At 37.5% G+C, this 23,564-nt stretch overlaps 1 protein-coding gene across 1 annotated transcript in view; it reads left to right on the top strand.

The window, feature by feature from the left end:
* Nucleotides 1-23,564, top strand: part of LOC126183409 (glycine dehydrogenase (decarboxylating), mitochondrial) — a 316,896-nt gene that overhangs the window by 204,241 nt on the left and 89,091 nt on the right. Inside the window, exon 9 of the mRNA XM_049925357.1 lies at nt 7,885-7,971. Coding sequence (XP_049781314.1) covers nt 7,885-7,971 — 87 coding nt within the window. The remainder of the gene's footprint in view (nt 1-7,884; nt 7,972-23,564) is intronic.

The raw sequence follows: 23,564 nt of genomic DNA, 5'->3' as shown, positions 1-23,564 counted from the left end.
AGCTCCCGTTTGACCTGATCACGAAGGGCCACAGGAATGGGCCGAGCCTGAAAAAACATAGGCCGAGCAGTGGGTTTGAGAGTGATATGAGCTTCAAAGCCGTTTGCATGGCCTAACCCAGGAGAAAAAAGGGATGAAAATGTCGTCAACAAGGAATCCAATTGAGCATAAGGAATAGTACCAGAGACGATATTGACAGAGTCATCTATGGAGAACCCAAAAATGCGAAAGGCATCGAAACCAAAAAGATTCTCCGTGTTACTATGGTCGACCACAGATATGGGAACAGTGTGAACGACAGATTTGTAAGATACCTCAGCATCAAATTGTCCCAAGAGAGAAATCTTCTGTTTATTATAAGTCTGCAATTGCCTAGTGATAGGTGACAAGATTGGAGAACCCAACTGAAGATACGGCTGAGAATTGATGATAGTGGCAGCAGAACCAGTATCCACCTGCATGCAAACATCTTGACCAAGTATTTGGACAGTGAGGAATAACTTCCCTGAAAGGGAAGAAGTACAATTGAAAGACAACACAGAAATAGAATCAGCGTCGTGCTCATGAACATCATGTATATGGTTGGATTTGCAAACGGGTGACACATGAGCCTTTTTTTTTTTTTTTTTTTGCATTTGTGACACATGGCCCAACGTTGTGGACAATCTTCTCATGATTGTTTCGTAAAATACCGTGGATATGAAGGAGATTGCCGTGGGTTTTGCTGCAGTTTCTTAGAGGTTTGTTTATGGTTAGGCTGAGGCTGTGCTTGGGAGCGTACTGCGGCCATGTTGGCCAGCGGGGACATGCCACACACTTCATCAACATCACACAGCGGTTGTATTTCCCCGACATTGCCCCATGCCTCAATTTGCGCTCCAGCGGTGCGAGAAATTTCAAAAGACTGAGCGATGGATAGGACTTCATCTAGAGTCGGATTTGCCAACTGAAGGGCACGTTGTCTAACTTCATTGTCGGGCGCCGATCGGATAATAGCATCCCATAACATGGAATCGGCGTAGGATTCTTTGTAAACTTCAGTAACGAATTGACACTTTCTACTGAGACCGTGAAGTTCAGCAGCCCAAGCACGATAGGATTGATTTGGTTGTTTTTGACAACAATAAAAGGCAATACGAGAGGCTACCACATGCATTTGCTTTTGAAACTAGACAGACAAGAGTGAGCACATTTCAGCAAAGGACAAAGATGCAGGATTTTTCAAAGGAGCCAATTCCGACAACAACCGATACGTTTGAGGTGAAATCCATGAAAGGAACAGAGACTTACATGTTTGTTCGTCCGCGACATGAAATGCCAAGAAGTGCTGTCGAAGACGTTTTTCGTAATCAGACCAGTCTTCCGCTGTCTCGTCATAAGGAGGAAAAGGAGGTAGAGACAATGACAAGAGATGCCCCGCATTTGATGCCGCGATGAAATCATGAATCGCATTTGTGAGAAGTGTTTGCTGTTCTATGAGACCTTGCAATAGTTGCTCTAAAGTAGCCATCGAAACATGTGGGGCAACGATGGAAAAGAAAAATCACTACCTTGTCACCAATTGTTATAACTTCAGGTTGAACAAATATATTTCAAGGAAGACACAATACATGAAAGTCACAGATCAAGTAAACAGAGTAAGACGTGTGTACGCTTTTACAATCAAATCATAACTGAGTCCGAGTCTAGTGGCTGCTGGCTGGCTGGCCACGTAGGTGGTGCTGTTGCTGCATGGCTGGCAGACAGCGCCGCATGTAGAGGATGCACGTAACTGCGTGGCGGCACTTTGAAAGATCGGCGAGTCACAACAACTTGACTAGGAGAAGGGATCACTTGGAAGGACATATTCTGAGGCATCAAGTGATCACCAATTTAGTATTGTAGGGCAGCGTGGAGGGTAAAAATCATAGAGGGCGACCAAGAGATGAATACACTAAACAGATTCAGAAGGATGTAGGTTGCAGTAGGTACTGGGAGACGAAGAAACTTGCACAGGATATAGTAGTATGGAAAGCTACATCAAACCAGTCTCTGGACTGAAGAGCACAACAACAACATTGATATAAAGTAAAATAAAATATAATTACCAATTTCACAAATTATCTGCACATTTGTCTTTTATATAGCCCCATCTAACAGCACGTCAGCTGTCCATGCTTAGCTATCACCCGGGTAACATCTCCATATGGGAATCTGCATTTACATCTTAGTATAAAAGCCAGTGGTAGGTTTCATCAGCTAACATCTCTATGTCAGTAGAGGTTTTCATAGGTGACTATCTACAACTGTTAAATAATTTGAAAAATGCATATTTGTGCCATCAACTGTACAGGGCTATTAAAAATGATTGAAGCAATTTCATAAATTCACTGTAGCTCCATTCATTGACGTATGGTCATGACACACTACAGATACGTAGAAAAACTCATAAAGTTTTCTTCGGCTGAAGCCGCACTTCAGGTTTCTGCCGCCAGAGCGCTCGAGAGCGCAGTGAGACAAATTGGCGACAGGAGCCGAGAAAGCGTATGTCATGCTTGAAATGCACTCACATCAGTCAGTCATAACAGTGCAACGACACTTCAGGACGAAGTTCAACAAAGATCCACCAACTGATAACTCCATTCGGCGATGGTATGTGCAGTTTAAAGCTTCTGGATGCCTCTGTAAGGGGAAATCAACAGGGCAGCCTGCAGTGAGCGAAGAAATGGTTGAACGCGTGCGGGCAAGTTTCACGCGTAGCCCGCAGAAGTCGACGAATAAAGCAAGCAGGGAGCTAAACGTACCACAGCCGATGGTTTGGAAAATCTTACGGAAAAGGCTAAAGCAGAAGCCTTACCGTTTACAATTGCTACAAGCCCTGACACCCGATGACAAAGTCAAACGCTTTGAATTTTCGGCACGGTTGCAACAGCTCATGGAAGAGGATGCGTTCAGTGCGAAACTTGTTTTCAGTGATGAAGCAACATTTTTTCTTAATGGTGAAGTGAACAGACACAATGTGTGAATCTGGGCGGTAGAGAATCCTCACGCATTCGTGCAGCAAATTCTCAATTCACCAAAAGTTAATGTGTTTTGTGCAATCTCACAGTTTAAAGTTAACGGCCCCTTTTTCTTCTGCGAAAAAAACGTTACAGGACACATGTATCTGGACATGCCGGAAAATTGGCTCATGCCACAACTGGAGACCGACAGCGCCGACTTCATCTTTCAACAGGATGGTGCTCCACCACACTTCCATCATGATGTTCGGCATTTCTTAAGCAGGAGATTGGAAAACCGATGGATCGGTCGTGGTGGAGATCATGATCAGCAATTCATGTCATGGCCTCCACGCTCTCCCGACTTAACCCCATGCGATTTCTTTCTGTGGGGTTATGTGAAAGATTCAGTGTTTAAACCTCCTCTACCAAGAAACGTGCCAGAACTGCGAGCTCACATCAACGATGCTTTCGAACTCATTGATGGGGACAAGCTGCGCCAAGCGTGGGAGGGACTTGATTATCGGCTTGATGTCTGCCGAATCACTAAAGGAGCACATATTGAACATTTGTGAATACCTAAAAAAAACTTTTTGAGTTTTTGTATGTGTGTGCAAAGCATTGTGAAAATATCTCAACTAATAAAGTTATTGTAGAGCTGTGAAATCGCTTCAGTCATTTGTAATAACCCTGTACAGTTGTGTGATTATTTTTTATTTGATCCATTGATGTAGCCTTCACTGTTTTTCTCTTTTGAGTATGATTGTAGTAATCAAAACTGGTTGAGAATAAGCATCCAGTTATACACACTGATGGTACAAATATGCTTTTTTCAGATCTCTGTGTCAGTTTGTGTAATCATCGAGTATAATCATTACATCAACATATCAGTGACAAAGTCTGTGGCTAGTAATTAACTGGTGTAAATCTATTTGTAAAAGTTGCACACATGTCTGTAGTACAAAGTGACTTTCCCGAGACGTGGAGTGTGGGACATATTGCAGGGTGCATATCTGATGGCTTTCAGGGAGCAATAAAAATTTGGTTTTCTGTATTTTGCGTAATTATTGATTGAATTTAAAATTTTAAATACTGTCACAATCTGTTCAGTAAGTGGTATAATCCAATGTCAAAAGTTTAACACAATAAGACAAGAAACTGTGTATTTTTTCGTGAGGCAGTGTAACTGATGGCGCACGCAATACATGAACTTCATTCATCCAGTATTTGAGAATGAGAGCATTTCGCAACTTGCAAGAATCTTTACACATAATTTCAAATATTTGTGAAACTTTTCCTCACTGACGCCACATAAGGTTGATAGGAAGAATGTATATTGCTTATTACATTTTCACTGTTCAGACAATAAAACTTAAGCATTATAAGATATGACATTTTAATTTGTTACTTCCTTACTACTAATTCTATTCACAACACATTTTGTGGACAGTACCAGTATCTACACATAAGGTAAATGTACCCCACAGGTCCTGTGACTCAATACAGCCTAATGGCTATTTCTTGATAACTTTGATAGCAGTTGAATGAAAGCTCATACACATTTGGCAAGCTACATCAACTCTCTCTGCATGTCACCCAGTCTTTAGTGACAATCAGCCATTTCACAGCAGAGCTTTTGGTATTTGCCATTCAAAGAAAAGTTATTATTTTATGCAGGTGAGTTTTTTGTGTCATTCATTCATTAAATTGTTTCTTTAAGTGTTACTTGCCATTTACTTCATGCATCTGTTCTGTTGTAAATCATGTAATCAGTTTTTCCAGTACAATAATATTTGTGTACGTATGTGTGTGAAATGCTTTTCTTGTAAGTCAGATCCAATATGGCCTGGTAGGACATACTGAGTATACCCATCATTGATAGGAGGCCATCCTGAATATACAGTTTACTTTTTATTTATTTTCTGTAGGTTTAACTTCAAACCATGATAAGAAACAGTTTCAGTGAAGCAAGGATGATCTAAAAAAAGCTGTAGAAGCCATCACCAGGGAAGAAGTGTCAGACTATAAAGCAGAAAAAGAATTTAGGATTCCATGAAGAACTCTGCATTGGTGTGTCAAATTTGGATGCAAAGTCAAAACAAAGTTGGAGTGAAAGTTTACTTTGTCTAAAGAACAAAATCCTGAACTCTGTTCTTGAATAGTAAGTTTGGCAGAAGTGGGCAACCCAATAACAACCAAAAATTTTAAGACTACATGTCTACAGATACTCTGAGAAAAGCAGTATTACTCATCTATTTCTGATATTACACAGGTTGCAAGCCACAAATGGTCAGGGAAATTTTTAAAGGAAAAGCCTTCAATTCCTATCAGAAAATCTCAATATTTTAATTTGACTAGAGCACAGAAGTTAAACAATATAGTTATTCAAGACCATTTTCAAAAAGTTAAAGTTCTTTTTGAAGGACCTGTTATTTTTGGAAATCCTGAAAGACTTTCTCCATAGATGAGAGAGAGTGCAGATTGAATTTACATAAAGAACCATAAGTGCCCACAAAGAAAGGCACATGCAGTAGACACATGCACTTGCATCAAGAAGTAATGATGTACTGGAAAAATCATTGTGAGAAAGCAATAACTAAGCAATGCTTTGGAACAATCTTTGTCAAGTTTGCGAAAAATCGATGACCATATCTAATATCACATCGTGGTTTATGGCTACTGGATTGTATCCATATGATCTTAATGCAATTCTGGACATTGCATTTGCACCTAATACAGCTTCTGGATCACAAAGTCCTGCAGCTTCAGAACCTCTGTCAACATCAACTCCACAAAAATTAGGAGACACTTCATCTTCAGAGTCTGGGTTTTCAGATGTGCCAAATATTAATTGGAATGGAACACACAAATTGTCTGTGGAGAAGGATGACTCTGTTGAAAAGGCTATATTGATTGAGATGGTGATGGAGCTGCTGGTATGAGCACATTTGCTGAGCTACTCCTACATCAAAGGAAAAAAGTGCTCTAGCATCTGAGAAAAAACCTGCTTTGAACAATAATGGTACCATTGTGAAGAAATCACTCTTTCCAATGAAAGAGCGAACCAAAATTCTTAGAATATCCAAAATATAACCAGATCCAGCCAAGGAACCAGCCAAAAAGCCAGATTGGTACACAAGGATGAATCTGGGTTTTGTAAAGTGTGCAAAGAAGATTCAGTGACAGATATATGTATGTGTTTCATTTGTGGTCATTACATCCAAGAGGAATTTGTCAGATTAAAGAAAGAAGAGGGGGTGTTTTAATTCCCAAGCTTTGAGGGCAGTGATTAACAAAATGAAACAATATTTTTGTCAGTTCAGAGACATAAATAACTCGTGTAAGTGAATAATGAACCCTTCAGAAACCATTACATTTGCTGAATATGTCCTGGAAAACAATTTTGTGAGACTGAACCATAAAGGCTGCTTAAGTATTTTTCCTTCCATGTTTTACATCTGCGTCAATTAAAGTCCTTAAAATTAACTTCGTCAAATAACTGAATTAGCTTGTATCAGTTTGTGTTAATAAGTGTAAGGCATACTGAATATCAGATTTCATTAGTTTCCAGTACTTGTAATTTGTTACTAAAAGAAGTTGTTATTAAAAGAAGTTGCCATGTTGGGAACACAGCGTACTTAATATGCTCCAAACCATTCTTTTTTATACTTATTATTATGGCTTATCTAAACATTTTACTTGCTCCACATCATACTACTACATGTCCAATTTGATGTACTTTAGATTGCAACCAACCGTCATAATTTACACACAGGTCAGGAGATATGACATCATAAACATTATGCTACCATCTAGCAAACATCTGTGTGTGTGTGTGTGTGTGTGTGTGTGTGTGTGTGTGTGTGTGTGTGTGTGTGTGTGTGAATTTTTGTCAAGTCTGGTATTGGCATTAATTTGAGTTCAAGGTTGGAATCTGTTTTAAGACAAAACTAACTTAGCTTGATAGTATTGTTTTGAAGGAAAGTGGACTCTTCAGAACAGATTTAATAATAATATACTTATTAACAACAAATTAATAATATTATGAGGTTACCTGGTAATCATTAATGTATGTTAATATGAATAAATGTAAAAGCCTTACAGACTCCAATCAGTGACATTGCCTTAGTTAGTGAACAGTGAGATCTCCAATAAAATCAATTTCAGAATAAAAGACTTCAGCTCATCGTGTGCCACCAAAGACTTGCAGTGACAAAGCCAGTTTGGTACCATTATAAAAGAAGGGAAAGAATAGTGGGATTCCACCTTATACAACAAGGCAGTTTACAGATTCTAGATGTCGGTGTATGATGTACCAAAAGAAGTTATATCATTGCAGAAAATAACAATATTTTTCCCTTGCAATTAACATCCAACATATTGTTTAAGTCAGTCATAAAATTTGATAGCTAAATGTGAGATACACGTTTTTTTAATTAATTCAGTATTTTTCCATTGCAATTTATGTTTGATCAATTATTTGAGAAAAAATTGTTTCATTTGTGGTATTTAGCCATAATTAACAGCTTATAATACTTCCCTTTCTGCAAAACAAATCTTAATAAAACTGACACAGACATTCTGTCAGTGCTTTATTTATGAAGAAAGTGAGAAAAATAGCATGGGCTAATATAATATTAAAAATGTAAAGTATTGAGAAAAAAAGGTACAATACAAAATTGCAAGTATAATACAAATATTAGGAATGTTACTTCACCATCAATTTAAAGCACTCTATAGAATTTCCACCTAAATTTTCTTCACCAGTACTCACATGAGTAATTACAATTATAATGCATTTAACTAGAAAAGATAATTTCAATGAAGTATATATACATTTTTTGCCAACATTTGTGTGATATTTTCATTTGTATGTAACAATTTCTCACATTAGTATTCTTTTCAGATAGGTGTGTCTCTGGATGAGACTGTAGGGCTTGAAGATATAAATGATTTACTGTGGATCTTTGGGTCCCGATTAACAGCAGAAGAGGTAGGTACTGAATATATTATGCATCTGAATTGCTGTTTATCTGTTTAAGTAAGCTAGTGTTACTACTTCTATTATTATAAAAGTTTAAAAAAATGAATCTGCTTTTTGTGTGCATTGGATACATCATTCACAAAATGTGTACAACTGATTAAGTACTTTTGCAAAAACAGAAAAAAAGAGATTAATCCTGTCAGACATGTTAACTTAGAACATGAATTTTTATTTTATTTGTAACATTAAATTGTATATATGCTCAAAGAAAGAAAAATGAATACATTAACATTTCATTTTGTACTTCATGGAAAATATTATCTCCCCTATGCATCTTCAAGTTCACACAGTGTAATGAATGATCCATTAGATCAGGTGTGTAACCACTGAAATTCTATTTCTTCTCCTGATATTTCAGCTGTGTAACTTTCTGCAATTTCCAGGTGAGCCGACAGACTGAAGCTACAATGCTCATTCTACCCTTTTAAACCCACAGACTATGCCACTGTACATGTGGCCACAGAGATGTCATTCAGCAGAAAGGAGCTTTGCATAAACTGCATCTGTTGTTAGCTGGTTGAACGATGCTGGAATATTGATATGCCATTAGTTGCTGCACTTTAGTGATGTCTTAGTCAGTTTATTAAGGACAGTGTTCGATTCCATGCTTTGTACAGGCTGAAACCAGTATCTGTTAATTACATTCCATACCAAACAGATTTCTACTGTTTCTTCCATCCTTTAGCCTGAAAAAGATGAAGTATAGCTTCTACATTGTCGTAGTGCAAAAATAGGGTGACTGGTATTGAAGAAGTGCTCTGCCACAGCTTATTTATTGGGATGTAAGAGCCAGGTGCACCTTTGGTGTTCCATGCAGCCTCATGGACTGTACTTGTCATCTGCCTGGTGTATGATAGGCCACACTCATAGTGGATCTTGTAAACCCCACCCTTTAGAGCATCAAGTCATCTTTGATTAAACCTAAAATACCTGTTGCTTTGGTGGAGGGTGAAAGATCTGTTTCATTTTATGCTTGGTAAGGATCCAACCATTTTTCCACATGTGGGAGGGAAGGCATGCACTTGAATCTCCCTCTATCATCTTCCATTTTCCTAGAGTCCAGCTCTGATTTTATTAGTAACACCTTACATGTCTATTATGCAGAGTTCTCATTTGCTTCACAAACTCCTTTTAGGTAAGAAACTCATTCTGCAGACTGCTCTCATTATCAATGCTATATTCGCTGTCAATCAAAGTTCTGAGCACAGGATGGTGGCAGCTATTTGCTTGCCAGTACAATTCTATATGAGCCGGACACTGATAAACTGTATATTCCAAGGAGCCACCATCTTTGCACCAAACCAAATCATCCAAGAATGAAACATGTTCTAGATTTTCAATTTTCATTATAAATTGATTATAAATTTCCATGGATGATGTTTATGTACTTTAAAAATTACTGTGATTTGTCATGGGGACAACATTACCAACATGTTGTCAATATATCTCGAAAATACTGTGCACTTCAAACTAGTAGATTCCAGTGTCTTTTCCTCAAAGTCCTCCGTACACAGATTGGCCACCAAGGGCAACAAGTTCAAAAATTTTGTTGTTAAATAAAAACTAAGTTGAGGTGAAAACATATTTGAACAAAGTTGTAACCTCTTTATCAAAAGTTTTGCCAATATGACATAAAGATAATGAAAGGAGAACCTTGCTGAATAAGGAAACTACGGCAAAGCTAGTAAATCAAAACTGTTTGGCCCGAGTGATTTAAGTTCACTGATAAAATCTGCAGAGTTATGAAGATGATGAGCACACTTTCCTGTGAGAGGTCTTAATGAAGAGGGTACATAATTGGCATTGTTGTAATTTGCAGACACATTGTTGCTCACTACTGGTCACAGAGGAACATCTTTCATATGGATTTTTGGGAGCCCATAAAGCCACAGCACTTGGTTTCAAACTTCACACAGCCTACACAGGAAAGGGAGATGTGTTGAAAAGGAAGCAGTTTTTGTTATTGCCTCATGCTATCACTCAATAAACTATACATCTTATCACAATAGTCATCACAAAACAATAAAACAGTAGTATTAACTTTATCAGCTGGAAGAACCATTGTTACAGTATCCTGTCAAAGTGTACACAGTGTAGCCCCCTCTCCCACAGATATATTACTCTTTACTGCATGAGCTTTCATGGCAGCATAGTAAATTTCATTTGTTGGATTAGTGGAAAGTGTGGCCGTTTGTTCAATGGGTATTGTCAGCAGGTATTAGCAAAACTTTTGATGTGGGTGCAGCATTCAATCCTTTACCTAAAACCATCATTCTAGCATTATCCAGATCTCTACTCACTATATTAATGATAGAGCAGCGAATATCAGTTTCTTGCTGTGAGGGTATTTCAAACTGGTTAAAGTTTGCAGTCTTCTGACTCACACTTATGTCCGACTGGCAGTTGCCATGTGTAGCAGAAATGAGAACATGACTGTAGTGAAATACTGCATATGGTGGAGATGGTCACACATCTGTCCAGAGTGATGGACAAACAGACAAACATACAAAGGTAGAAGGCCAGGGTGTGGTTTCTGCTGCCAGCAATGACCAGCGCAGCTGTTGTCTGCACACTGAAATAACTCACTTAACTCACTTCCCAATTAAGCATTACCATCTTCAATTTTGAAAATAAGTATGGAAAATAATGAACTATTGAACATGAATATTGAATAAATATATATATTAGTTCATAACATCTTTTAGCAAACTCAGCACAATTATGGCATATTTTATACTTATGGGTGAGGAAAGTGGACAAAATTTAATCTTGAATATATTGTATACTCACCTTTTATAGATGACCTCTGCAGAAAAAGTCCTTCTTGTCCAGGGTAACTAGGCTTGAAATGTATATGAATGAAGACATTTTGTGAGTTATTAATTGAGATTTATATTCCTTCAATCCATGGCTGATTTTCAGTAGCATGTTTGCTCAAAATAAAACTCATTTGAAACAGTCGCATTTTCAAACATAGCATAAGATCACTTTATAAAAGTCATCACAAACTGCCCCAAACAATGTTGAATAGTCATTTAATAGTACAAACAGCACAAAGGAAACTGAAGAGACAAAGGACTGTTTCTTGGAATGCATTTAGAAGAAAATGACATGCATATTTAACATTTGAGAACAAGCTGAACTGTATGGACTACTTGGCATGTCTTTTGCAGTATTTATAACCTGTGAAAGTCCACCAGAACATTCTAGGCACCTCTAGAGTCATTTTAATTATTTCATGTACATCTGGTTTTTAGATGAGTAAAAATTTAAACAAAATTATATGTTCTTTTGTTTGGAAATATCAGAGAATAATTTTGATTCAAGGATAGAATGTTTCAGAATAGGATGCCTATGATACTTTCATTTACATTTTGCATTTGTGCGATTTTGCATTATATATATATATATACATAATTTTTTTTTTTTTTTTTTTTTTTTTTTTTTTTTTTGTAAGACTAACTACATTTTCATAATCACAAGGTAACTATTTAAATAATGAATAATGAAATGTAGTCAAGATTAGCTTAAGTAAAATTTCATAATTTCACAAGTTTTGGTCACATTTGCTGTTACCTGAATAAATTAAATACTGGAACATTACATTGTATCTGACACATAACAATAATGGAAATTCCAGATTGAAAAATATTTAAAATAAAGGAAAGGCAACCACTTACTTGTAGTGTATTCAGTTTCAGTTTATTCACCATTGAGCTCTTACAGCAGAATAGGTTTGGGCATTGCATATACAATTAAGAATAATTTTTACAGTGAAGTTTTTACAGTTTAGTTCCATATTTTTTAGAAATATCCTTAAGCACTAATGCCAGTCATGTTTATTTCAAATACTTTGGCTAGCATCTAAAATGAACATTTGAGTAACCTATCATACATCTTAGCTTTGAAAATATTGTAGGGCAATGTCTGAGCAGGTATTGGAGATTTATTAAAACATTTTAAGCATGCTATTTTGTGTGAGTTTGCAATCTTTGTGAGTCTGTATCTCGGTATATCAAGATACAGTTTGCGTCTGGTATTGTGAGAGTGTATCATCTCTCTGGTATTGAACTCATTTATGTTGCTTTTGACACAAAGCAACACTGTGTATATGAGTAGATTAACAGGAATTAATATCTGGAGGGGACAACAGTGTTCTTTAGGTGTAACATTGCTCATTATTTGGATTACATTTTGGATTTTCAGAGTTTCACTGACATAGTTGGAATGTCCCCATAACAGTAAGCTGGAGGAAATATGTGACTGAAATAGGCCAAGATATGCAACCTTCAGATACTCACCAGTGACGGCATCTGTCAGTTTCCACTTGAGACAGCTTACTCTTGCTATTCTCTTGCAGACATGGCTAATGTGTTCCTCCTGATTTAATTTTGAATTGATGTGAAAGCCTAACAGCTTTACAGATTTATTTTTCATGCCTGCAGCCAGACACAGAATTAGTTCCTGTGTTTTATCAGGATTGCATAGGAGTTCACTGGAAGAAAACTAGTTCATTGCTACTTCTAATTTTTCCTTTGTTCCCAGATGCAGTTTTGACAGGTCATTATGGGTACTGAGCAGTGTTTTGTCATCTACATAACACACTATGGAATCTGCTTGTACATGGTTAGGCAGATCGTTAACTGTGGTGATGAATAGAAAGGGACCAAGGACCAAGCCCTGTGGCACTCGGCGCTCCAGCCCAAACTTCCTTCAAATAAAAGCATCTGGTTTTGACTGATACAAACTGTCTTCTGTTGCTTAGATATTCCTTGATTACATTCAAAGATGGGTTGTGTATGCCATAAGATGCAAGTAGGGTGTTAAACAGTACACAGGCTCTGCTGAGGTCACAAAGTACAACTGATACTAGATTCTTATGTTCAAATGCGGTTAACACCTGGTTAACAACTTCAGTGATAGCAATAGTAATATTTTTGCCATGTTGCATTCAAAGCTGTCTGTTGGAGAGGAGATCATGCTTTCTGAAAGAACTATTTAGCCTGTTGTTCGTTAGATTCTCAAAAACTTTGGAGAAAATTGGGACAATAGAAATTGGTTGGTAGTTTTGGGGCAGATGCTTATCTCCCTTTTTAAAGACAGGAATCACTTTAGCAATTTTGAGTGCATCAATTAAAACTCCAGATTCTAAACACATACCGAAGATGATAGAAAGAGGTTGACAGACGAGATGTATTATTGTTTTAATCATGTAGTTGGAGAACCAATAACAGTCCATCCTTTTGGAGTTTGAGAATCTTGACACAACTTTTATAATGTCCTTGGGGTGACAACATTCCAGTGGAAGTCATACCCCTTAGGTGGCTCGGCACCAAGGATATTTAAAGCACAAGTGCCATTTTTATTAATTCTGTCTTTCAGCTTACTCAGACAGGTTATAAAGTAGTCATTTACTTCTTCAGGGTCCAGTACTGCATCTTGTGTGTTGGCTTGGGGCTTTTCTTCATTGTTGATGGCCAATGCTATTTTACTTTTGTTGGGAGCACATTGTATATAATGTTCACAAACAAGTTGTTTGGCCAGGGTCAGTTTGTCTTTTTAGTTCTTTTTACATTGTAAATAAGCTCTGTATGTGTTGTCATGCAGCTCAGGCTCTTGTGTATAAGAATTTTTATATATTCCATACAATATGAGCATATCTTCCCTAATATGAGCCAGCTCATCTGTATACCATTTTAGCTGTTTCTTTTTCTGTTTATGCTTAGGGCTAATTTTGATTAATAGTGAACAAGAGTACCATATTTCAGCAAGTTTTTCTGGGAAATTATCAAACACTGCTTCTCCAGCACCCTTCCCATGTTGTGTTTTATACAAAGTCCCAGCTAACATCAGCTAATCTGTCAATAAATAGATTAACATATTCATCTTTCTAGCCCCTTATTCAAGTAGCACTAGACTTCATGCTGGCCGATGTATCTGTCTTAGACAACTGATCAAGCAGGATGTTGAAACGAAGGGTTCACGGTCTGCTGGTGTTCCACTAACAAGCCTGACATCATACATAGCTATAGAAAAATTAACTATTATATTATACAAGCAGGCATTATTCTGTGTGGGCCTTTAGTTTTTACAGTGTAGATTTAGAGGTGTTAATGTATTAAAAAAAAGTTTCTGTAACATGTTCATCCTTGTTGGTGATTTCAGTGTTGAAATCACCACAGTAATTACATTTATTTTAGTTTTCAAAATTTTCTCATAAACAGTTCAAATATTTCATAAAATATGTTTACATCTCCTCCTGGAGGTCCATATAAACTAATAATTATGGTATTCTCTGACTAAGTCTTATACAGCTAAATTCTCCATCTAGTTCAATACAGTAAGAGCTAACATGTGTCTAAGAAAACATTACAGTATCTCTAACAAATATTAGTGCACCTCCATCTTTTCTTTCATGTCTACACATAATGTCACAAACAGTATAACCTTGCGGAACAAAATATTCTACCTGATCTTCTGTTATCCAATGTTCTGATACACTTACAGAATCAACATTTCCAACTTTACAAAAATTTTCTAACTCTAATATTTTGTTTCTAATGGGGCAAATGTTCATTTGCATCAAAGTAACAAATGTGTGTTTATTGCTTATAACTGTAAACCCTCGCCCTTTAGAGTGTTGCTTGTAGTATCTAGCTCAAGTCCAAGAGGCTTATTGCCTGTCGAGTCACTGTCTTTATCCTAAAAAATTCCTGTTATTATTCAAACCACTACATTCATAGACAGTTGTAATCCATTCAAGTCTTTCTGTATTTATTTCGCTGACACAATGACACAGACTTTTTCTCTTCATAGTTTAGGTGAAAGCCGTGCTTGGTGTGAGGACTATGCAGTAGTTTGCTAATATTGAACACATCACAATTTGTGTATCCATTACACAGTTTTTATTTTAATATTTGTTAATCAAATTTCTTTATTTATGCATGAGCTATAGATTAGATTGTGCCTATGTGGCACTGTAGTGTGGCCCACAGAAACACATAATGGAAAACATTTAACACTAACTTTCGAGCTCTTGCTCTTTTTCACACAACAATACCATACAGACATTCAAACATACACACTGACAGTAGTAGCAAGCCTGACTGTTGAATGTTGGTTATCAGAACAGTTACCTGGGGAGATGGAGGTGAGGCTGGGAGAGTGAAGCATGCACAAGGCAAGGAGGGGGTAGCAGGGTGGGATGAGCACGTCTTTCACCAGATGATTCAGCAGCTGCACAAGATGAAAGGAGTTCCAGAGGGTAGAGCACTAGGGAGGAAAGGAGAGGAAGGTGGTAGTGAAGAGGGAGACAGGGAGAGGAGAGAGTAAGGAAGAATGGTGGAAAAGAGAGAGAGAGAGAGAGAGAGAGTGCTCTCCCACATTTGGGGGGGGGGGGGGGGGTAGTAGTAAGGAAGGCAGAGTGGTGAAGGAAGGCAGAGTGGTGATGGAAGGCAGTACATGATCTGGATGTTGACGGAGTCATGTGGACAGAAGAGAAAATGAAAAAGGGATGGTGAGGCAGTGGAAAACAAGTTAGTGAAGGTTTAGGCTAGGGGGATTGTGAGACAACAGCATATGATGGAGAGGCAGTTCCCACTTGCATAGTTCAGAGAAACTTGTGCTGGAAAAAAGTATTCAAATGGTGTGTAGTGAAGCAGATGCTGCAGTCATTAGTGTTGTAGTGCGCAGCATGTTCAACAACTGGAATATTGGGTAGCTGATTCACTACAGGGACAATTTTTATACTGCCTTCCAGCATAAGTCCCTCAATTGTACACAGATGGGAATTGGCTCTCCAGCATATCCTGTGCCTTCACAAACCCCCTGCTAACGTGTTTCCTGCTGCCTCACTTTATCTTTCTCCACTTCTCCTCTGTCCACACAACTCCTTCTCCATCCAGATTGTGTTTTACGTTCTCCCACCACTCTCCCCCCTCTCCCCCCTCTCCCCTCCCACAACGCTCATGTCCAATGCATGTACTCTGTCTCCATCTCCTCTCCTTTCCCCACCACACCTCTCCCCCTTTTTTCCAGCCATCTCCCTTAATCTCTCCCCTCCCTGTCTGCCTCTTCACCACCACCTTCCTCTCCTTTCCTCCAATCTCTCCCCCCTCTTCCTCTCTCTATCTGTTAATGCTCTACCCTCTGAACTTCTTTCATCTTGTTGTGCAGCCACTGAATCATCTAGCAAAAGACCTGCCTTGTGTGTCCTTCCCTACCACTTCCCCACCTTCATTTACCCAGAAAATTACTCTCAATAACTGATATTCAATAATCAGTTTTGCTGCTACTACAAATGTGTACATTTGTGTGCCTATGTGGTTGTATGCCTGAATATGTGTACTTTCACTAGAAAAAGAGTAAGAGAAATAAAGCTAGTGTTATCTGTTTCCTATTACCTGTTTCTGTGTGCCAAGCATAATTCCTCTATAGGTATGAGTAAGTGATTGCATTTCCTTTACTTTACAAATGTTTCTAATGTACATTCTTTCAAAATTAAGTTCCCATATATTCTTTTCTGTTTTAGCCTGCAATTAATAGAATGAATATTATGTTTATGTAGTAGGACAGACAGAGATGTTCTTATTAATCATAAACAGTGAATAGTTTTTGTTGTAAAAGCTCCAATGTTTCGTGTGATTCATCAACAGCTAAGTATTGTACCTTTCATAACTAAAATGGTACCAACACATTAAATCCAAATGTGGTATGAAATAGTTCATTTTGTCAAACTGTCCCAAATCTTGTTTGTTTAGAACATAGATAATGTGCACTGGCCTGCCAAGGTGCTGCAAGAGTTAACAAACCACCACTCACATAATGAAGGAATATGAACCAATATAATTATATAGTAGTGTCATATACCAGTGGAAAGTTTTCATGGATACAAAGAGAATAATATTAGGCAGTAAGTGGCAGCTTTATTCTTCGTCAGTTATGGAGTATTAAAACATGATAAACGTTCATGAACTTAGAAAATCAATAACAAATTTAAAGCAATATGATGTAAAATAAGAATCCAGAGGCAGAATTGTAGATAAAGTATTTATAGGCAAAAATAATGAAGTTATTGTGTCTCTTGTAGTCTTGGTACTGTTAAAAAATAATAGCATAGATGCAATTAGCATAGAGAATTCCAGTGCAGCATATGAAACTAGTGGGAGACAAAGTGATTAATGGGCCACAACAAATAGAACACATCACCCCCATATCTGAAAGACTGTCACTTGGCTGTCTCAAAAAGGAATTACTATAATTTGATCACTGGAAATAGAATCAAAAATTAGAACCCAGTCTCATTACCATACACCACATCAAAGCTTGTGATCTGCCCTTTTACACGATTGAATAATATTATGGTATTGTATACCAAATAATGATGCTTTCTTTGTGGCCAGTTTTGATAAGACACTTCTGTCATTCAAAGATTATTTAGACTCTTAAGGACTGTGTATAGTTTCTGACTCTTAACTGTTTTGAGGACTAAGTTTGTTCAGTACACAGTTTTGCATTTGGTAAATTGGCATGGATAGGTTAGACTTTGATAATTTTGCAGACAGTATCAGATTCTGTTACTTATGGATAGTCTGAAAACAATAAGAAGCCTCAAGATCACATGCATGTATGATGAATAATTAGAAATTTGTTTGTTAACAAACACATGAACATGTATTGATTGTTATCACTTTACATAATTTCCCACTCATGTAGATTTAGTGTTGCCTAGCTGTTCACTATTATATACAGATTCAGTGATATCTGAGAACATTTTAGTGTTAGAAGGAGTAAAAATAGAGCACCTTCTGTCTGGACCCTCTAGACCCATTCATAATGAACCACTGATATCAAGTCTCAGTTCAGTGATAAAGATAGTGAGAGAGGCATCCCATCATTGTTGCATTAGCTACATCAGCAAACAGGCACCACAAAATCTTTGTACGCACCGCGCTTAATTTGTAAAAAAAACAGGTTCCAGTACTGAGGCCTTGCAGGGAATGTTTTTGAAATTTAGACTTCTTAAAACCTTATTTTAACATTTTTCTGAGAATTTTAAAAGTGTGGATACAACATTTGTTTTGCATCACTTTGACTGTATCAACTATTGTACCACATCTCAAAATCTGCAGTTCTGATGTTTTTTCATTAGAGGTACTAGTTCGGTGCACCAGTGAGTACCATCACAAATCAAGCAATGAGTATGCCTCTTCAGGTTTGAAAACTTATGCTGATGTGTAACAACTTGTCTCACTAAATTATAAAAGTTTTTAGTGTCAGTAGTGAGGTTATTGCACTTAAGTGAATTGCCATTAACTATTGGTGTTGAGGAAAAGTAACTGTGTCTCACTTTGAGTGTGCAACATGTTAAAAATCTCATGGTTGCCTGGACAGTGACAGAATCCACCAGATTTCTCAGTGTGATACTGTGTTCTATGTGTCAGTACATCTAGTTTGGGTTCTTTGATAGTCAAACATGCAGTTTTCTTAGGATTTTGCATTTGCAGGGAAAAGGGTGTATGTGCTGATGCATGCTGTTAGCAAAGACATGTAACTGATGTTATCTTTGGTGTTTCAGGTGAATAACATGTTACCATGTCACTGATATGTAGGTCATTGGTATAATTTTGTCCAGATATACCTTTAATCATTGAGAGTACCACCATGTTTGATGTTAGGTGTCCTTGTGTGGTAGTTCAATTTGCAATGTTGTAATACCAATAATGAAGTTTCTGGGTCCTGTGTTGGGATATCTCGTCTATTAATTCTGTCAAAATCTTGATCAATGTTATGATTACTTTCATAGTGTCCTAATTCTGTTAAGATACACTCTCTTTCCTTTATGCTAAATGACAGCTGAGCTTGAAAAAAATGCTCTTAACATCCCAAGCTGCCTCTTATTGCATACTTCAGTGTTCCACTAGTCAATAAATGTAGTCAGTTATGTCATTTTAATGGCTTTTGTCTCTGTCGGGTTTTGGAAAGGATGGTATCATGTGACAGTTTTCATTCAGAGTTTTCAAAGGATGCAAATTCAGAGTTGCTAAGGCCTCACAGTTGCTCAGCACTAATTTCATACAATCATGAAATGTGACTTATGTGCTTCAAGACTGCACTCAGTCTGCAATCCATTGCATGTATGTTGATTTTAAAAATTTGTTGTGCCACCTTTGAAAAGTATTTGTATCACAGTACACACCCACAATCAGTCTGAGCTTTTTTCTAGGAGGCACTGATAGGTGGCACAGTGTTTTAGTACATGTGAGCATTATTTTCCTATTTTAAGGCATGGCATGCCCTTTGGCTTTTCACTCCACTTGTTGTAATCTTTCCTTTCATGAGTATTTTCCCAACAGCAGGAACAGAGCTGTTGTTCTGCTTGTCATGATTTCATTTGAAACATTTAGATACAAAAAAAGTAATCTTTCACATTCAGCACCAACCAGTGTACAATTTTTTATTAACTGACAACAGTTTGCATGCCAGTAGTCTAGAACTTACTCCATTAAGTGGTGCACAGTGTCTTTAGCTCAAGGATCAGTGGTTAAGTGCAGTCTTCTATCCTTTTGGAACTCTTCCTTTCCAAGGTGTTCAGTAGCATTCTCTTTGTAGATGGTCTAGTAATTCCTCATTGGGTATCTTTCACAAGTAGGTATGGCCATCTTTCTTGAGGGCCCTCACATTTAATTTGTAGAACATTACTAGCTTCTTTTTGCAACCCTTAGTAGTTTTACTAGGATTCAGCTTTTATTATGAAAGCACTATTAATTCATCTTGTGGACTTAATTGAAGTTTGCCTGTACTAGGGTTAATGGTGAAACATCCTGGCAGATTAAAACTGTGTGCCGGACCGAGACTCAAACTTGGGACCTTTGCCTTTCGCGGGCAAGTGCTCTACCGACTGAGCTACCCAAGCACGACTCACGCCCCGTCCTCACATCTTTACTTCTGCCAGTACCTCATCTCCTACCTTCCAAACTTTACAGAAGCTCTCCTGCGAACCTTGCAGAACTAGCACTCCTGAAAGAAAGGATATTGTGGAGACATGGCTTAGCCACAACCTGGGGGATGTTTCCAGAATGAGATTTTCACTCTGCAGCGGAGTGTGCGCTGATATGAAGTAAAGATGTGAGGACGGGGCGTGAGTCGTGCTTGGGTACCTCAGTCGGTAGAGCACTTGCCCGCGAAAGGCAAAGGTCCCGAGTTCGAGTCTCGGTCTGGCACACAGTTTTAATCTGCCAGGAAGTTTCATATCAGTGCACACTCCGCTGCAGAGTGAAAATCTCATTCTAGGGTTAATAGTATCTGTTAGATGCTTTTTAATTACTCTATTAACTTTGTCTGTATAGTTTACAAAGATTCGGACATCTTTTTCTATATTTTAGTGACCATGCTCACCATCCTCACTGACAAAAGCTGCAAAGGAAAGCATGTTATTATATTAGATTAGATACAATTTTCATCTCTTAGATCAATAGTGTGGATATTCTCAAGCATGTAGGACATAGTACATATTACAAAAAAGAGGTACTGGTATGTACTAATGTTCCTTACACACATCCTAGGTGGATTGGTCCTAATGGATCTGAAATGAGGCGAAAACTCTGAAACATATTTTTGTTTAAGAGGTAATACCAAACCTGTCACATACATGTAAATGTATATATACTGAGGTAAGATAATTTTGGGCTACTGTAGCCTCTCATCACTGAATAGAAAGTCGTTTGCAACATCTACATAAATGGATCACATTAATCCATTGAAGACATGCAGAAGTCAGATTTTACATAACAGTAAAATTATTTGATATTATTAATAATATATACATTCACTGAGCCATCAGTGGAGTTGGAAGTCTACTTCTACATCTCCGTGATTACTCTGCTATTCACAATTAAGTGCCTGGCAGAGGGTTCGATGAATCACCTTCAAGCTGTCCCTCTACTGTTCCACTCTCGGACGGCACATATGAAAAACGAGCACTTAAATTTTTCTGTGCAAGCCCTGATTTCTCTTAATTTATTGTGATGTTCATTTCTCCCTGTGTAGGTAGGTGGCTGCCAACAGATGGTTTTCGCAATCAGAGGAGAAAACTGGTGACTGAAATTTCATGAGAAGATCCCATTGCAACAAAAAACACCTTTGTTTTAATGATTGCCACTCCAATTCACGTATCATGTTTGTGGCACTATCTCCCCTATTTCGTGATAATACAAAATGAGCCACCCTTCTTTGAACTTTTTCGATGTCGTCCATCAGTCCCACCTGATGTGGATCCAACACCACACAGCAATACTCCAGAATATGGCAGACAAGTGTAGTGTAAGTAGTCTCTTTAGTAGATCTGTTGCAGCTTCTAAGTGTTCTGCCAGTGAATCACAGTCTTTGCTTTTCTCTACCCACAACATTATCTATGTATGATATTCACTTCTTACACAAATCAGCTGTCTTAATTTTACTGATGGTGAGTTCTAGTCCCAGAGATTCTGTTTTCTATGTGGTTTTGGATTTCTGCTTCCAGTTGCCATTATATTTATAAATTATTGGCAAATATTAAATTTGTAGAATGCTTCCCATATTATATCATTAATTACAACAACACAGGTGAGTGGTGATAGATGGCTTCTTTGTTTAGCACCATTCTTAATTTCATATCAAGTCAGACTTATTCAGTTGGTCTGCATGCAGTTCTAAGTTTCTTGGCAGAACTGCCTTATCTTAGTTTTGAACTTAAATGGTACTTCCTTATGTCTTACACATTCCATTACACATCTGACTGATACATAGCTCATGCTTTCTCAGTGTCTAATAATTGTGTTACTGCTGCATTATTAGTGAAAAATGAGACCCATGATTCGTCTATTTGATCTAAATTCATGCTCTTTTTTCCTCTAGCTTGACTTCGATAACTTACATTAATCTATTCTCTTCAATGGGCTTGTGTATTTTTAATTTGTAATATAAAAGTTTCTTAGGTATTGAAGTGCTGATGCTCTACTTCAGTTATATAGAGACCATATTCTCAACTCTGTATATCCACACTAAAGCTGTTATGTCCAATACAAATTACTTTCACTTCCATTGGTAGCTGTTACCACTTCCAGCCTACCTAGATTGCTTGATATGTTGATTAGAGTATTTGAAGATCTTTGTCCATATCATAAAATTTTCTGAAGGGAGTTCAGAGATGTATCAAACATTGTTCTCCACATTTGTAATATTTCAGTCTCACTCTCTCTCACTTCTCCATTTGTAAGCTAGATTGTTTTGATTGATTCACTAACACTTCTCATTCTTCACAGTATTCTAGCACAGTTTCTTGTTTCATTCTTCCCTGGTAATATGCCATCATTCTGCATTTATATTTCATGGCTGAAACTTGTTTGCAGTGGTAATTGACCAGCTGTTAGTGTTTGCTTGTGAAGTGGGAGGACCAGGCAGTGGGAAATTGAACATCATTTTTTGCAGTAACACAACTTGTTAGAGCTCTCAGTGCTACATTAAATAGGTCAACAAAGTAACAATTTGACAATACAATAACAAGCACAGCTGCTTCAGCAGTACACAATAGACTCGCTCCCCAGCAGCACATTGGGAGACAGGATTCAAACCCCAGTGCCATCCACTAGTCTAGATGTGCCACAGCACACACTGGTCATGTAATGCAAGTGCCAAACACTTCTTGAACACATATACAAGGTATCTTAAAACACCTGTAACAAATGCAAATACAAAGGCCAACTCAGACAGTTAATAGACCAAACAATTCAAAAATGTGAATGAATTGTGCAGAGTTTGAATAGCACCTTTTTTTTAAAAAAAAAAGAAAAAGAAAAAGAAAAAGAAAAGAAATAAAGAAAAGAGATCTGATTTAATGTGATGACAGAGAATGCAATCAAACCCCCTCATTGAAATAACATAGTATGATGGAACCAAAATAATAGGTGAGTGAATGGTAACATTCAAGGAAATTTGCAAGCGAACTACATTTTTTTAATGCAAACACAATTTGCTTATCAATAAGCAGAACATGATTAGTGATACAAATTATTTATGCCACATGAACTAGTCTTGGCCCAGAAGTTAAGTTGCATATGAAAGTCCAGTTAACACAACAACAGCACAATTTGAATAACCCTCAAAAAATATTATTAAGCAGTGACAACAAGAATAAAATTCATTACTAAATGTGAACCATGAGAGGCCGAATTTTATGACAGATCGAGACACTTGATCTTTTAATCTTTCAAATTAATACTAGTTCAGCCGAACAACACTTAGAGACCCAGGTTAGCATGACTGACACAAGGGTACACAGTTCAGAGTATTAATAGGTGTCAGTCTTACAATATACCAAACACAGGTAGACAGTGATGTATAATTATTTCATTCATTTCACACAGAAAGCAGCCAAGCAAAAATGATTTGATTAGTTCAAAATTATGCTCACCCAGCATAGTCCTTTGGCAGGGGCCTGCTGGTGGTAGCAGACTCACAAAGGTGGTGTGGCCATACTCTCACAGCTGATGGTTACCTTCTGTGTG

This window comes from Schistocerca cancellata, chromosome 4 (genome assembly GCF_023864275.1).
Source record: "Schistocerca cancellata isolate TAMUIC-IGC-003103 chromosome 4, iqSchCanc2.1, whole genome shotgun sequence".
Taxonomy (NCBI): Eukaryota; Metazoa; Arthropoda; class Insecta; order Orthoptera; family Acrididae; genus Schistocerca; species Schistocerca cancellata.
The sequence above is the reverse complement of the archived record's forward strand: the minus strand, read 5'-3'. Positions and strand labels throughout refer to the sequence as shown.